Consider the following 17224-nt stretch of genomic DNA (forward strand, 5'->3'; position numbering starts at 1 on the left):
AATGAATATGAATGTGGTACAAATTTCACTGCCATCTGACAGGAAGCAGTTCAGAGACCTACACTATTAGGCGACAGACTGTGTTGACAACTAGAGCAGCTAGGGTGAGGCAAAGGAAGCAGTTGTCCCAGGCACATTCTACAGACCGTGATCAGGAGATAACAGTTGATCATTTATGCAATACCAGTATTCATTTCTTTACTAGTATTTGAATTTTGACAAGGCTCTTCTGCTGTACTTTGTTTCATGTGTAGTACAAATTGTAGCAAACTGCTTGCTACAAATGTTGCAAGTACTTTGCTACCACTTAAAACCAAAACTTTTTTTTGCTCCTCAGTGAAGTGAGATATGCAGAAATGGGATATGGCAAATTCCTGAGTTTTTAGGAGTGCCAGAGAGAGATTGCAACATTTTTTTAAAAATATAGTTGAGGGGCACCAGGTTGGGGAAAATGGTACCGGGTGCTAAAAGAGCTAGCTATGGCTTTGGTGTTGCCATGATGATGATGATGATCAAACAAAACAGAGTGGGATGTGAGATGAGGAGCACAATCACTTCCATGTAGTACAGTAAATGACTGCTGCTTTCTGAATAAATTACACCAAGTGCTTCAGGGACACAGTCCAAAATGACTAGGAATCTGATGGTAGTGTGCACAGCCTTTAACTCAGGTGCAGGGCTGCCATGTTTTAGCCAAAAGGTACATGCCGTACCAACATTAGCAGCTCAATACCTTTATGCAAAAGAAGAAAATACGAAAATGCTGGACTTACTTCAGATGGCCTCTCAAACCAAGATCATAGACCTCAAGAATGGAAGGCTACTTCATGTACAAACATACTTCATTCTCTTAAAATGTCAGAAAATCAATATGTTCAAGTCAGAGCAGTCAATTGTTAAGCAAACCAACTTAAAAAAATACTATGAAGAACATCTCCAAGACCTAGTAACACTTTCGGTTTACCTGATGCACTAAACGTAACAAGAAAAAAATGCAAATGTGAAATCAGTACAAAGCATTAAACATGGTACAAATCCGGGTTCAATAATGTCATTAATATTGCTCACTGTGTCCAGAATTTTAATTTCATTCCTGATCCAACACAACTACCTGGATGTTGTCAGTGCTGAAACTTTCCCTGACCTGGGCAGCACAGTAGCTCTGTGTCTAATATCTCATTTTCAGGACCACAGGGTATGGGGTTAATCCTGTTCTGTGGTCACAGCCTGTCTGGAGTACTTATTGCTCTCGGTCTACGCAGGTTTCTCTGGGTAGATCAGCTTACTCTTGCCTCCCGAAAATATGATAGCTGACTGGCTATTCAAAAATTTTCATACATACTACATTTGTCCTTGCAACTGTAGCCCAGGTAGTGGCTGAAAAGGGTCTATGACGACCAGTTCACTTACTCAGTTAACAACTTAAAGTAAAATTTAATTAAGATTAAAGTATGCTCAGGCCTGGCTCCATAGCATAGACTGATAAAGCCCTGACTATGACCTAAATTACCTGAGCTGAACAGCAGCTCAGGTACAGATAAAGCCAGGCAGGGAGGGATGGGAGTGACTGGTTAAGGTGACAATCCTGAAGGATGATTAACAAAGCTCCTTACTGGTCCTGTTTAAGCACAATTTGGACAATTGGATGGGTAACCAGAAATACACCCTGGGGGTTCCACCTGTGTCCCTCTTGGACAGGGGCAATAGCTACTGATTTTAGTGTCTGCTGAACCTGACACTCTTGGGAACACGGGTTGAACCTGGCTAGGCTTGTAAGGGCCCTGGGGCCATTAGCTTACTAACCTCCTATGATCCAAGTCTGACATTCTATCACAAAGTACAGGCCAACAGGCAATAAAAGGCACAAAGACTGTTAGCCTTCATTAACGTCTGAGCACAAACTGACAATGAGGAGAGAGAGTCACATTGAGCAAAAATAAGGTAGACATTTGAAAGGTGTGCAGAAAAAGCCTTTCACTGTAGGTTTAGAAAGGACAGAATACTGTGAAAATAACACTAACCGGGGATACCAACATTCCTATACATTTAATTTCAGAGGTTCTATTGCTGCATTTGTTTTCAAAACATTGCATCCCTCCTTTCAGTGTACCCCAATGCTAGTAACATTTTCTTATTTAAGATAGCACGGTAACACAAGTAGAAATCAATTTAACTTTTTCCCATTTGAATCGGTTTTATTTTTGCAAAATAAGAAAATCATTGTAATGATAGACTAACAGTGTATGCAAGATTTAAAAAATGCATATTTTACAAGAAACTATATACATTTTGTTCTTACTCAATACTATATTACAATTTAAATATATAACCAGGTGTTAAAGTAAAGACTGCTACATTTTCTTTTATTCTCACACTGCTTCAGTCCTAGATCTTTTCGAGGCAGGAGCAGTCGCCTCCCTTTTGTCTTCTTGTTCATCTCTTGGCATAGTGTGGATAACACCAAAAGCAGTCTTTCTTGTTGCTATGCACAAATATGAAAGTCAGTAAAAAGTAAATCAGTAATACAATTTCTTATAACAAAATCGTAGTGCAGAATTTAGTAAAAAATGCATGCTGAAGTTAAAAACATTGTCAGCAGCAGGGCTGCAAGACAACTGCTACAAAATCAGCTTCACAACTTTAGCCAGAGTTATTTCAACATGAATGCCACTGTTGCCAACATTAATGCATTTCGTAGTATATTTGAGAGTCCTGTTATCGTGACAAATTTGAAGGAAGATTAAAATTAATAAATGTCTTCTTAACGAAAGTTTGACAGAACACCACAAATCTGCTAAGTAACTTATTACAGATCAGTTAGACAGTTTCTTTATTTACATGTTACTTGCAGGGGCACTGGTCAAAAAACCCTTTTCAGATGCATAACCTGGGCCACAAAACGGAAGCACAATGGATAAAGCTTACAAGATTACAGTTTGACATTTTTTATAACGTACCAACACAAATTAAGCAACGATATTCACAAACCTGAATTCATTAAAATGGATAACAACATTAGGCACTTGCGTATTATCGCAACCAGATATTCGCGGTAATACTGGTTGCTTCTCGTTGTGTCAAGTAGCACCAAGAAAGTATTAAAAAGCTCAGAAACATGTTTTCTTTAATGTTTTGTGTTTTTAGGAAGGTTTATCGGTTAGACAGCTGAAAAAGTAAGGTTTAAAAATAGTTTTCCCCTTTACCTTGGAGTGGTTGAGTTTGCACGTGTATTTGGCCGGAAAGGACTTTGGCAGTTATCGTGCATATGTTAGGTGCTTTTCAGAGATACCTCACTTATTTTTCAGCTGTAGTTTTGTAGGTTAACCTGCGTAACAGAAACCTGCAGGAATTAAGGGCTTGCAAGAGTGATGGGGGGCATGATGTTGACAGGTAATCCGGGGTAGTTTTTCATGGCACTGCCATGATGACAGAAGTTACCAGGTGTGGTTTGTTTTGTTTTGGTGGGTACGTTTTGGTGCTGTGATGGTGGCATATTGGGACAAACTCCGGATGTATTGCAGGGATTTCTTTATGTTTTACAGCTGGAAAGCTATGCGTGGCTCATTCGTTGTTTTTCTGTTGGTATGTGTGTGTGTGTGTGTGTGTGGGGGGGGTTATCAGCGATTGCACTTAGTAGCCCTTCAAAGCAGTTATTTTCCTGAGGAATGCGCATCACACAGCATTACTAACATGAGTTAATCTCGGAAAAAGGGACAAGCTATTTTACAATGTTATTTTCTCAGCGTTTTCAAGGTTAAATAGTACTACAAATTACAAATATTATAGAAAAGACTTTTAGTTTTAATACTGTTAATTTCGTTTTTTAAAGGAAAACAGAAACAACCAGCATTAGCGTGAAAATCTGGTTGCGATAATACGTAAGTACCCAACATTACAATAAGAAAAATATAACTGGAACATACAGCTTATCACAAACAAATAAGCTTAAGTATACACCTTCAACCCAGCATTCTAAACTGTACATATTGCTACAAAGGTAAACACTGAATACATGTAACAAAATCATTGAATCAACCATGCTCATACAAAGCTGTCTTAGTACTTCTGTGTTATGGTAGGAAAGGAATCACTGTTTTAGTCAACTTATGGTAAAAATGGAATAAATATGTTTAAGCATACACAATAAAATTCAACAAAATAACAGCACATGTTTTTCTGTGGTTGTAGATTGAGTTAAAATGGAAATCTTTTAACTTGGACATCGCAGATTGTTTTTCTAGTAGTACAAGGTGACTAGATAGGTATATTCCAAAAAAGGGGGGCTGTATTCAATGACAGCTCTAATAAAGAATGAGCACAGTGGGACAAGGACATCACATATATTGCACAACAGGAAATTTCAACATTAAATTTAAACACACCTTCCCTAAAATGACATTGATAAAAATCTTCTTGTCTGTCATTAGCAGAGCTCCAAGGTTAAAAAGCATGCAACACAAAAGGTCTGTACCTCAAGAAAAAATAATTAACTAAATCAGTTTTGCTGTTCTGTCTCCTCTTCTGCATGTAAACACTTTACTACCTGCTTCTATTTACTTATTCTACTGCATTAGCAATTTCTGAGTAAAAAAATCACAGCACTTTAAGTTAATCATATCATTTGATAATGCAACTTATAGTCAAGGGTGCTATCACATCTTTGTTATGATGAAGTCTCACATGAACTGTTGATGAAAGTCCTTAACATGTTTAATTAAATGTGTGCCTTTCCCATTTGAAGAGTTTTTCCCATAGTTATGAAACTCTGCCCCAGCTAGTACTTGAACAGATTATCTGTGTTATTATGTTGTGTAGTTCTTCCTTAAGGGTTTATAAAATCTGAAAGGCATGAGTGCTCCTACAAGGTTTAACACAATGAGTATGACCACTCACAAACTGAGTACAAGCATTACTGAAATATATTGTTTCTGGGCGTGGGCTTTCCAGTTTGTGACTGGCCATGTGCAGACAGGGGTGGGATAAGAGAATATATATTCCCATAAGTATACATGTATATAGGAACCTAAGTGAGGAAGGGTGACTTAGGTACGTAGGTTGGACGGCAGGATCTGCAAACATCTACATATGGATAGTGGTTACAGCAGAGCATCAAGGCATCCATGTCCCCAAATCTTCCCGTGCCCCATGAAGACAAAGAGGACAAATGAGGAGTTGAGCTGACCAGTAGTGTTTTGTGTGGACTATGCTGACTGAAGTTAGAAAAAAGGGCAGCTTGCAATGGAGACTGGGAACAAGTTGCCAGAAATTAGCTACTCTTTTTGTATCACTTTTTTATCTTATCTTCAACCATCTCACACTTATGCACACCTCACTCAAATACTCTTTACAATAAATACTATTTCTAATTAATACTGACTGGGTATATATAATGCATATTGTCTTAGTTCACAATTCTCTGACAGGTTCATAGGTTTATACTAAGTCAACCGTATGTCAACCATTGCAGACAGCCAACAATCAATGCCACTACAGAAAATTTATAAGTGGGCTAATAATTCAGAAAATGATGGCAAAAGGCCGAGTTTCTTTACTAGACACAGTATTTTTAGCAGAGTTTGTGCTGGAAGGAAGAGATGGAGAAAAAAGGGGTGGAAATGGAAGCAAATAAGAAACGAGGAGGATGTTGATGTCTGGCATAAAAAGAAGTTAAGTACTCACCATAACGTTCCACCTTTGTTGTCCATTTTCATTCTGCCTCAACAAGTGAGTTCAGATCTGGCCCTCTGATCAGACTAGGATGCTTTTATAGCTCGTGGATACTGAAAACTCTCAAGCTCCTCACTTCCCATAATGGCCTAGGCCCCTACCATACCTCAAGATCTTGTTTGCTGGCCTTTTTGCTCATTAGGAACCAAGGAAAAATTATTGTATGAGAACCCAATATCTGGATCTCAAAGTCACAAACACTGTTTCCCTTTACATCTTCTCCTTCTTCAAAAACTAACAACCAAAATGGCAAGGGGCTGGAGAGAACAGAGAAAGAATGAAAATGGACAACACAGATGGAAAGTAATGGTGAGTACACAACTTCTTGATATGAAGTTGTCAATTTTCATTCATTCCCCAACAAGTGAGAGACAGTCCCCAGCTCCCTGAATCCCGGGAGGCCTCTAAGGATGGATATTCTTGAGCACTGTTGAGCTTAAGGCTGCTCTTCCCCTAGAGACCAAATCCAATTTGTAATGAGTAATAAAGGTATGAGGATTATCCCAAGCTACAGCAGCAACAATATTCTCCATGGAAGAGCTGGATAAAAATACTGATCAAGTTGCCTTGGACCTTGGCAACCCCAATTTGCTGTAGACAAAGGAAATGCAATCAGTTGGCCATGTGGCTAAAGTTACTTTGGTAAAATGGTTTGCACAATGTTGATTCCTCAAAGGAGACACATGACTGATCTCATTTTCTTAACTTCTCCATTCTATGTAAACAGAAGCATAACTGTCTGTGAACATTTAACAAGTGTAATATGTAGTCTCCTTTCTTTGTGAAATTTGGAAAGAAAACTGGAAGATTAACAAACTGATGTTTGATTCTGACACCATCTTAGGAAGGAAGGATGGATTGGTTGGTAACAATAACCTATCTTTATGAAAAATCAAATAAGGGGGCTTAGAAGATGATGCTTGAAGTTCTAGGACTCTTCTAGCAGAGGTTACGGCTACTAAAAATAGTTTTCCAGCTTAAAAAATTTAGTTCACACTTCATTGACAGTTCAAATGGAGACTGAGTTGAAGCTTGTAAAACTAAATTCAAATCCCAAGGAACTTTAAAAGGAGGTGTAAGAAAGGTTCCCCTTATAAATGCCTTGAAAAGTTTTGAAGAAGCTACGGTGAATTGTTACTCCTATGTGAAAATTAGGAATGGCAGGTAGTTGTACTTTAATAGTCAAGGATCTAGCCCCTTCATTAAAAATCTTAGACAAAACTCAGGAACTTTAGATATTGGTACGGATAAAGGGTCAATATCTCTCTGTTGTGCGCCCCCCAAAATCTTCACCACTTACTTCTGTAAATTTTTTTAGTGCAAGGTTTACAGGAAGACAAATGAACATGATGGACAGGGGAGGACAGCCTAGGTTGTCCAGGTAACAAAGGAAGTGGAGAAACTATGCAGTCAACTTTAGGCCTAAAATGTCTGAGTGAAACATATTTGTCAGATGAGATAGGAGGTCTGGAATTGGATCTAAATCCATGGCGGACGAACTTGATGAGGCCACAGAAATTGGAACCAAATCAGGCGAGGCCAATAAGGATGACTCTACTCTTCAATCAAGATGCTTTCTGGAGAAACTTGGAGATTAGAGGAGGTGGAAGGAAAGCATAAAGGAGACCGGGGGGGGGGGGCAAACGGGGAGAAGATCATCCCTTAGTGATTCCCCCAGTGGGGGGATCAGGGCAAAGAACATGCTGTACTTCTTGTTGAGGGGAGATGCAAAGAGATCGCAGCAAGGTTGGCGCCTCTGACAGAATATCTTTTCCGCAACTCTCATGTTGAGAGATCACTCGTAAGGCAATAAAATGGACCTGCGCAACTTATCTGCTATCACGTTGGGTTTTCCCAGAATGCAAGTTGCTATCAGAAATCGACTGGATGAGAACATCCACTGCCACACTTTCAGAGCTTCTCGACACAAGGAGTAAGATCTGGTACCTCCTTTTTTGTTGATGTACCAGACAACTGACATATTGTCTGTCTGAACTTTAATAGTCCTGGAAGGAAGGGAGGCTTGAAAGGCCTGCAACACTAGGATGACATCTCTCATTTCCAAGACATTGATATGCGTGTTGGCCTCTTCAGGGGACCAGGTGCCTTAGATGATCTTTCCCAAGAAGTGTCCCTCCACCACCTAATTTACAAAGCACTCGTGGTCACTACAGCCTTGGGCTGAGGAAAGATGAAGGGGCAGCCTTGTAAAATTTGATCTGAATGAATCCACCACAAGAGGTCATTTTTGCATGCCTGAGTTATTCTTGATCTGGGTGGACAAAGACTGGTGCTGTACTGACCACTGAGTCACCAGGATCCACTGAAGAATTATCATATAGTATCTTGCTAATGGAACTAGAACTATTGCAGCAAATAACAGTCAGTAAAACAGTAAGTTGAAAAAAGTGAAGTGCTTTTTACTGACTTTTAAAGTGCAAAATTTAAGTACTTATGCAAGTCCTCAACAGTAAAAAAACATCCACCACAGAACAAAATAGTTTAAAGTTTTTTTTTCCACTAAATAATACTGACTGGAAAATAAAAGAGAAGTATGGTTTTACAATTTCTGAATACAATACTCATGCATGATGTGGACACAGTATACAGGAGCATCACCCCTATATTCTTCTGCAACAGCAGAAGTGAACATACTTCACTTTTAACACGTAGTTCAGATATTCTCAAGTAACATTACTGGTGTCTTTCATTTGTTTGGCTGGGACCAAGCAATGGTACAGGCACAGAGTGAAGAGCAACAACACTGAGAAACAATGAAAGGAGAAGCAAAATTAGCCATCCCAGAACAGGGAATAGAACAAGAAGCTAAAAAAATAAATAAATCTAAGATCGGACAAGATGAAATACAGATGTTGATGTATATAGACCTATTTTGATTTTAAAACACTATCATAAAGTGTTTATACCTATAGAAGCTAACATTGCAATGATGTTACCAGAACTGACATATGAATAAACGTGGTTTTGCCGAGGGGTAGAAATCATTTGATAGCATTAATTGAACAATGATGACTGAAAGGAAGGAGTGTAAGAAACCAGCACCACTGCTGGCAATTCTTGATGCAGTGAAATCATGTGACAGGGCCAGCTGGGATTTTCAGCAGTAAGGCACTGGTTGTAGCTGCATCCCCTGACCGAATAACAGGTTTGATAAAGATGACATATGAAGGGTCAGAAGCAAGAATGCAGGTAAGAAGGCTCCTCTGGAGAAATGTGCTTCAACTTAAGAACCATGCAGGAAGGTCTTTTCTTTTTGTTATACGTATTACACCGAGGTAGAAAAGGAAGCAAGAGATTCAGAAATCCAAGGATTTAAAAGAAAATGGCAATCAAGAAAAGTTAGCCTTATCTGCACCGTGGATTCTGGATCTATCTTATCTGCACCGTGGATTCTGGATCTACCTTATCTGCACTGTGGATTCTGGAACTACCTTATCTGCACCATTGATTCTGGATCTATCTTATCTGCACCATGGATTCTGGATCTATCTTATCTGCACCGTGGATTCTGGATCTATCTTATCTGCACCGTGGATTCTGGATCTATCTTATCTGCACCGTGGATTCTGGATCTATCTTATCTGCACCATGGATTCTGGATCTATCCTATCTGCACCATGGATTCTGGATCTATCTTACTTGCACCATGGATTCTGGATCCATCTTACCTGCACCATGGATTCTGGATCCATCTTACCTGCACCGTGGCTTCTGGATCCATCTTATCTTCACCGTGGCTTCTGGATCCACCTTATCTGCACCGTGGCTTCTGGATCCACCTTAGCTGCACCGTGGCTTCTGGATCCACCTCATCTGCAACATGGCTTCTGGATCTACCTTAGCTGCACCGTGGCTTCTGGATCCACCTCATCTGCAACATGGCTTCTGGATCTACCTTATCTGCACCGTGGCTTCTGGATCTACCTTACCTGCACTGTGGCTTCTGGATCTACTTTACCTGCACCGTGGCTTCTGGATCTACCTTATCTGCACCATGGATTCTGGATCTACTTTATCTGCGCCATGTATTCTGGATCTATCTTATCTGTACTGTGGATTCTGGATCTGTCTTATCTGCACCATGGATTCTGGATCTACCTTATCTGCACCATGGATTCTGGATCTACCTTATCTGTACCATGGATTCTGGCTCAATCTTATCTGCACCATGGATTTTGGATCTATCTTATATTGTGGAAAATTCTGAGACAATTTCAAATTCTAAACAAAAAGGAACTCAAAAAAACAAACTGTTTTTAAATGATATAAAGTCAGTTTAATATAGCAAAGCTTTGGAGATAAAACTTCCTCAGTGCTTTCAACAATAAAGTACAGTTTTGTACCTACCATAAATGTAGATGTTATGTTTGAGTGTATATACTGCTGCAGTCATCACACTTGGGGTTATCCTGCCGCCAGGCGGTCCTGCAGTTGGCCGAATCCCAAAGTCTTGGTCCGGCGTCGGTTGTTGTCACTTCTTCCCTGATGTCAGTGCGACAGGGGTATAAAAGAGGCAGCCGACGCCATTTTCTTCAGTTTTTCTTGCCCCAGATGTCAGGTGCCCCCAACTAGGAAAGCAAAACAAATAACTATGCAAAATACCTTGGTAGATAAACAATAGTACTAGCTGTTAGCAAATACACCATATAGGCATGCATCCATTAGATTGATGTACATGGAGTTATAACTAACACCCTGGTATGTAGAGGGGATGGTGGGAGGGTAACCTGGACTGCAACAGTATATACACTCGAACATCTACATTTGTGGTAGGTACAAAACTGTACTATGTTCATCATGTAATACTGCTGCAGTCATCACACTTGGGTTGAATCCCAAAGCTATGGATGGGTGGCTGGTACTAAACTGGGTTAGGTGAAGCTAGGATGCCCTGCAGAACTGCAGTGGCAAAACCAGCTCTGGTTTTTGAGTATAATGGAAGGTGATAGTGCCTGGTAAAGGTGTGCACTGAGCTCCAAGTAGCTGCCTCCAGAATGTGCTTGGTTGGAACCCCCCTTTGAAAGGCTGCTGAGATTGCTGTAGCCCTGGTAGAATGGGCCTAATATTAACAGGCACTGCTTTCCCATGGTGCGAGTAGCAAAAACGGGTACAATGTGCTATCCATTTGGAGATGGTCCATTTTGAAATAGCCTTTCCTTGTGAACCTGCAGCATAGGATACAAAGAGTTGGTCAGTTTTTCTGAAGGCCTTTGTCTTATCCAAATAGTAACGTAGCTGTCTGTGAATGTCCAAAGAGTGAAGGAGTCTTTCTCCTTTATTGTGGGGGTTTGGATAAAAGGTGGGTAAATGAATGGTCTGATTCAAAGCCACACTGGATACTACCTTTGGCATAAAGGTAGGGTTAGTTCGTAAAGAGACTCTGTCCTGATGGAAAATGATGAAAGGTTCCACTGCCATAAGTGCCTGTAGTTCTGAGACCCTGCATGCTGAGGTGATAGCCAGCAACAGAGCAGTTTTCCATGACAAGTATTGTAGTTCTGCTGAGAAGGCTGGTTCGAAAGGAGGCAGTGTTAATTTTTCTAAAACAAAGTTGAGGTCCCAAGCTGGCGTTGGGGGTTTTCGGGGGGGGGGGTCTTATATTCTTAGCCCCTCTGAGAAACTGCCTTAGTAAAGGGTGTGAGAATATGGGAGGATCCGTATTATATTGAGCTGAAATGGCTGAAGCATGGATCTTAATGGATGAGAAAGAAAGGCCTTTGTGTAGCATCTCAGTTAAGTATTGCAGTATTTGAGGAATGTTTGGTATCCAAGGATTTTGGCCTTTAACCTGGTTCCATGCACAAAATCTTTTCCATTTGTCTGAGTAAGTTTTTCTGGTGCTGGGCCTCCTGGCCTCCAAAATGACATTCAGGACGTCCTTTGAGAGAAGTGTTGATTGATAATTCAAGGTATTCTCCATGCAGCTAAATTTAAAGTCCTGAGCTGACTGTGAAGGATCTGAGAGTTTTGCTGAGTCAACAGAAGTGGGAATTGAGGTAAGAACCATGGAGGGCTGTGAGTCAAGGTCCTTAGTAATGGGTACCAGTGCTGACGTGGCCAGTCCGGAGCAATGAGGATCACTTGAGGTCTCTCTGATCTGACTTTCAGTAATACCTTGGTCAAGAGAGGTAGTGGTGGGAAGGCATAGACTGTCAATGCTGTCCAACTGAATGATAGGGCATCCACTTTCCAGGCTAGGGAATGATAAGTCCTTGTGCAAAATTTCTGTAGCTGGCAATTGTTGGGGGAGGCAAATAGATCTATGTCTGGGCGTCCCCAATTCTGAGTTATCATTGAAAATACTTGTAGGTGTAGTCTCCACTCGTGAGGATCTGCCAAATTTCTGCTTAATTCATCTGCCAATATGTTTTCCTTTCCTGGCAGGAATTGTGCTTGCAGTTGTACTTGGAAAGTCAATGCTGTGTTCCACAAGGTCATTGCCTGTCTGCATAAAGGGTAGGAGTGTGTTCCTCCCTGTTTGTTTATGTACCACATAACTGTGGTGTTGTCTGTCCTTATTAGTAGTTGTCCTGGATGCAAGAGGCCCTTGAAGGCTATCAGTGCATTTTGCACAGCTAGCATCTTCTTTTGGTTGATGTGTAGATGCATTTGTTTTGCGGACCATTTGCCCTGTATGCACTGTCCTGCCATGTGTGCTCCCCAGGCGTAGTCTGAAGAATCTGTTGTCATAGTTTGGTTTGCTGGAGGTAAGACAAAAGGAAGACCCTTGTTTAATTGACATGCTTGAGCCCACCATAGGAACTCTTTTTGAAGGCAGGGAATGAGAGGTATACTTGTTTCGAGGCTGTGCCTGTGTTGAGTCCATACACTTTTCAGGTACCATTGTAATTTCCTCATATGCAGCTTTGCATGTGGAATTAGTTGAATGCAGGATGCCATGAACCCCAATGCCTGCAGGATTTTCCTTGCAGTGAGCTGGGTAAAAGTTGCCATATTTTTGAAGTATCGAGTCAGTTGTTTTTGTTTGTCTGGCGTGAGATAAGCCATCTGGGCCGTTGTATTTAAGCTGGCACCCAGGAATATTATGTCTTGTGAGGGTATTAGTCTTGACTTCTTTATGTTTACTGTGTACCCTAGGCAACTTACCAGCTTTGTTACAAATGCCAGATGCTGTAATAGAATGGCCTTGCTGTCTGCTTGGATCAGACAGTTGTCCAGATATGGATAAATTTGTATTCCTCGTTTTCTGCAGTATGCAATTACTGATGCCAGGCATTTCGTAAATACTCTGGGCACAGTAGATAAGCCAAAGGGCAATGCAGAGAATTGATAGTGCGTTGTACCTGCCAAAAATCTGAGGTATCTTCTGCAATCTTGTCTGATAGGGACATGCAGGTATGCCTCTTTGAGGTCCAATGTTACCAGCCAAGACTCCTTGCCCAGCATGGGAAGAAGCTGTTGTAGTGCGAGCATTTTGAATTTGGGTACCTCCAGGTAAGTGTTTAGAATTGAGAGGTCTAAAATGGGTCTCCAGGCTTTGTCCTTTCTTGGTACTAGAAATAGTCTTGAGTAAAAACCTTGACCTTGCTCCTTTGTAGGTGCCCTCTGAATTGCTTTCATATCCATGAGAGCTGAAATTTACGTTTGTGCCTCTGCCCATTAGTTTGGAGGCAGATTTGGCATGCCTCTCATCCGTGGTAAAGTGTGAAAATGAAATCTGTAGCCTTGGGTAATAATATCCAGAACCCATTTATCCTTTGTTATGATGCACCAATTTTGTGGAAATAGAGCCAGTTTTCCTCCCAAAGGTGCTGCCAGAGCAATTTTGCTTGGCAGGCGAAGAGGGAAGTCATTGTGTTTGTTTCCTGAAGGGTTGAGATCTTTCGTCTCCACCTCTTTGAGTTGTTGTATGCCATTATCTAGGCCTGAAAGAACCCTGTGGCTGGCCTCTGCCCCTTGGGTGTCTGTACATACTCCTTTGGGGTCTTTCTGATGCAGGAAAGGACCAGTTTTTTGATGGCCAGTTTCTGCTGAAACGGGGAGGTTGTACCTGTAAAAAAAATCTTTAACTGTCTGCATAGATTTTGCCTTTTCTTCCATTTTCTTTAAAACTTCCACTGCTTTGACACCAAACACATCTTTCTGCAATGGAGCATCCAATAACTTTGCTTTGACATGTTCTGGTAAGGCTTGCTCTTTTAGCCAAGCATGTCTACGTATTACAGATCCTGTGACAGCTGCTCTACATGAGGCTTCCAATGAATCAAAACCACACTGTAAGGTATGCTTTCCCACCTGTTCTGCTGCATGCAGCAAATCCTGCATCTCTTTGAAATCAGGTTGATCTGTCTGAGGGATCATTTTCTGCTTTAACTGTGTAATCAAGTACTGCTGGTATTTTAGCATGTGGAATTGGCAGTTTAAGGCCCTCAAGGCCAAAGTGGCAGAAGTATACACTTTCTTCCCCCATCTTTCTAATGCTCTGGAATCTCTTTCAGAAGGTAGTGGATTCTTAGCAGTAGAGGCCTTAAGCCCTTTGGGACCCTGGGAAATGGTTTTGGGGTTTGCAACAGGGCTTTTATATAGAAACTTATGAGAATCAGGAACTCTGTAGTATCTGTCTGGTTTAGCTGGTGCAGGAGGTAAGGAATCTGGGCTTAGACTAGATTCGGAGTAAACATAATCCAAAATGTCTAAAACTGGAGGAATTGCAAGGGGTTTATGTTGTGGGAGAAGAAGAAACTCATGGAGTCTTTCTTAGAGTCAGAGTAATCTTGGCCTTCCCAGTGGAAGTGTTCCCTCATGGTGTGTAAAGTTTCTCTGAAAGAGTAGTCTTCAGGGGGGGAGACAGTGGGAATGGACTCTTCAGCATCTGAGTCTTCATAAGGAGGGAAGGAATAATCCTGGTCCTCAGAGTTAGCTGAGGAAATGGATGCTTGGTCAGAGGAAGGATAATCTTCCTCCAGTCTAGGCCTTTTGTCAGGAGGGGGTTGTGAACCCCTGATAAGGGTAATTAAATCCTCAGCAATCTTAAGCATCTGTTTTTTAGGCATAGGGGCCTGTGGGGGGGGGGGACTGTGGACCCAGTTTCCTAACTTTTAAAGGGGCTTTAAGTTTAGCATAAGACTTAAGAGATAGTTGTCGGTTTGAAGACACCTTCAGAAACCGAAGGCCTGTCCAAAATCTCCTGATCACCGTCAGGGTTGGCGTCCGAGGGGTGAGATGGAACCGGCTCCTGAGGCCCAGCTGATTCGGTCTGGGAGGCCGTCAGAATTTCTAAATCTGCGGTAGTCAGGGGCTGCGTAGGCGCCTCACTGAAAACCGGAGAACTGGCGGCAGGCCTTGCTGAGGCCTCGGTATCTGATCTTGGCCTTGGTTGCCTGTCCTTATCCTTGCATTTTTTAATCATTGCTGATGTCGGTTGATCAGACGACATGCTATAATTAAATTTTCTGCCAAAATAATGTCGGGCGAAATCTGCCCGACGCTTGATTGTACGTTTGTTGAACCTAGCACAAAACCAACAACCAGAGACGTTGTGGTCTGGGTCTAGGTAAGGAATACAATAAGAATGAAAATCCTTATGAGGTATTTGCTTCCCACAAGAAATACAATTATTAACTTTGTCTGACATTGGTCTGAGGCAAGAAAAGTTTCCCCAACGGGGTACTTAGCTTTAGAGTAGACTTTGGGCTGAAATTCAATTCGAAAATCTCAGGAGCTGGCCAACCGGCACTTGCGAACTGCTTCTGCTTCGGGCACCGCGTGGCAAGAAAGACTGAAGAAAATGGCATCGGCTGCCTCTTTTATACCCCTGTCGCACTGACGTCAGGGAAGAAGCGACGACAACCGACGCCGGACCAAGACTTTGGGATTCGCCCGACTGCGGGACCGCCTGACGGTATGATAACCCCAAGTGTGATGACTGCAGCAGTATTACACGAAGAACATCAAATATTCCATCCTTGCATACATCACAAATATCACAAATAAAATAGTCTAACCAAAACACATCCATAATAAATTAGCTAATTAATGTAAAGGATCTAATTATTTTGATAATACAATAGCCTCATTATATACAAAAGATCTTTTCTTAACAAGTTTTAAACTCACTGTTTCATTAAGTCCTAGACATGCATCTGCATGAAAATAATCTACTTGTACTGTATTAACTGCTTTAATTACTGTATGTTCCCAGTATTTACTGCAATGCCGTCCCTCTAAGATCTGTATTAACTGCTTTAATTACTGTATGTTCCCAGTATTTACTGCAATGCCGCCCCTCTGAGATCTGTATTAACTGCTTTAATTACTGTATGTTCTCAGTATTTACTGCAATGCCGCCCCTCTGAGATCTGTATTAACTGCTTTAATTACTGTATATTCTCAGTATTTACTGCAATGCCGCCCCACTGAGATCTGTATTAACTGCTTTAATTACTGTATATTCTCAGTATTTACTGCAATGCCGCCCCTCTGAGATCCGTATTAACTGCTTTAATTACTGTATGTTCTCAGTATTTACTGCAATGCCGCCCCTCTGAGATCCGTATTAACTGCTTTAATTACTGTATGTTCTCAGTATTTACTGCAATGCCGCCCCTCTGAGATCTGTATTAACTGCTTTAATTACTGTATGTTCTCAGTATTTACTGCAATGCTGCCCCTCTAAGATTTGTATTAACTGCTTTAATTACTGTATATTCTCGTATTTACTGCAATGCCGCCCCTCTAAGATTTGTATTAACTGCTTTAATTACTGTATATTCTCGTATTTACTGCAATGCCGCCCCTGTAAGATTTGTATTAACTGCTTTAATTACTGTATATTCTCGTATTTACTGCAATGCCGCCCCTCTGAGATCTGTATTAACTGCTTTAATTACTGTATGTTCTCAGTATTTACTGCAATGCTGCCCCTCTGAGATCTGTATTAACTGCTTTAATTACTGTATGTTCTCAGTAGTTACTGCAATGCCGCCCCTCTGAGATCTGTATTAACTGCTTTAATTACTGTATGTTCCCAGTAGTTACTGCAATGCCGCCCCTCTAAGATTTGTATTAACTGCTTTAATTACTGTATATTCTCAGTATTTACTGCAATGCAGCCCCTCTACGATTTGTATTAACTGCTTTAATTACTGTATGTTCTCAGTATTTACTGCAATGCCGCCCCTCTAAGATTTGTATTAACTGCTTTAATTACTGTATATTCTCAGTATTTACTGCAATGCCGCCCCTCTACGATTTGTATTAACTGCTTTAATTACTGTATGTTCTCAGTATTTACTGCAATGCCGCCCCTCTAAGATTTGTATTAACTGCTTTAATTACTGTATATTCTCAGTATTTACTGCAATGCAGCCCCTCTACGATTTGTATTAACTGCTTTAATTACTGTATGTTCTCAGTATTTACTGCAATGCCGCCCCTCTAAGATTTGTATTAACTGCTTTAATTACTGTATATTCTCAGTATTTACTGCAATGCCGCCCCTCTAAGATTTGTATTA

The 17224-nt window shown here is 40.9% G+C and overlaps 1 protein-coding gene across 1 annotated transcript in view; it reads right to left on the bottom strand.

Annotated features, from left to right (window-relative positions):
* Positions 1–2168: 2168 nt before the first annotated feature.
* RPP30 (ribonuclease P/MRP subunit p30) overlaps positions 2169–17224 on the bottom strand; it is a 347672-nt gene continuing 332616 nt past the window's right edge. The window contains exon 11 of the mRNA XM_044056927.1: positions 2169–2482. Within this exon, the coding sequence (XP_043912862.1) occupies positions 2370–2482 (113 nt within the window). The 3' untranslated portion in view covers positions 2169–2369. The remainder of the gene's footprint in view (positions 2483–17224) is intronic.

This window comes from Protopterus annectens, chromosome 14.part0 (assembly GCF_019279795.1).
Source record: "Protopterus annectens isolate FY-2018-M chromosome 14.part0, PAN1.0, whole genome shotgun sequence".
Lineage (NCBI taxonomy): Eukaryota > Metazoa > Chordata > Ceratodontiformes > Protopteridae > Protopterus > Protopterus annectens.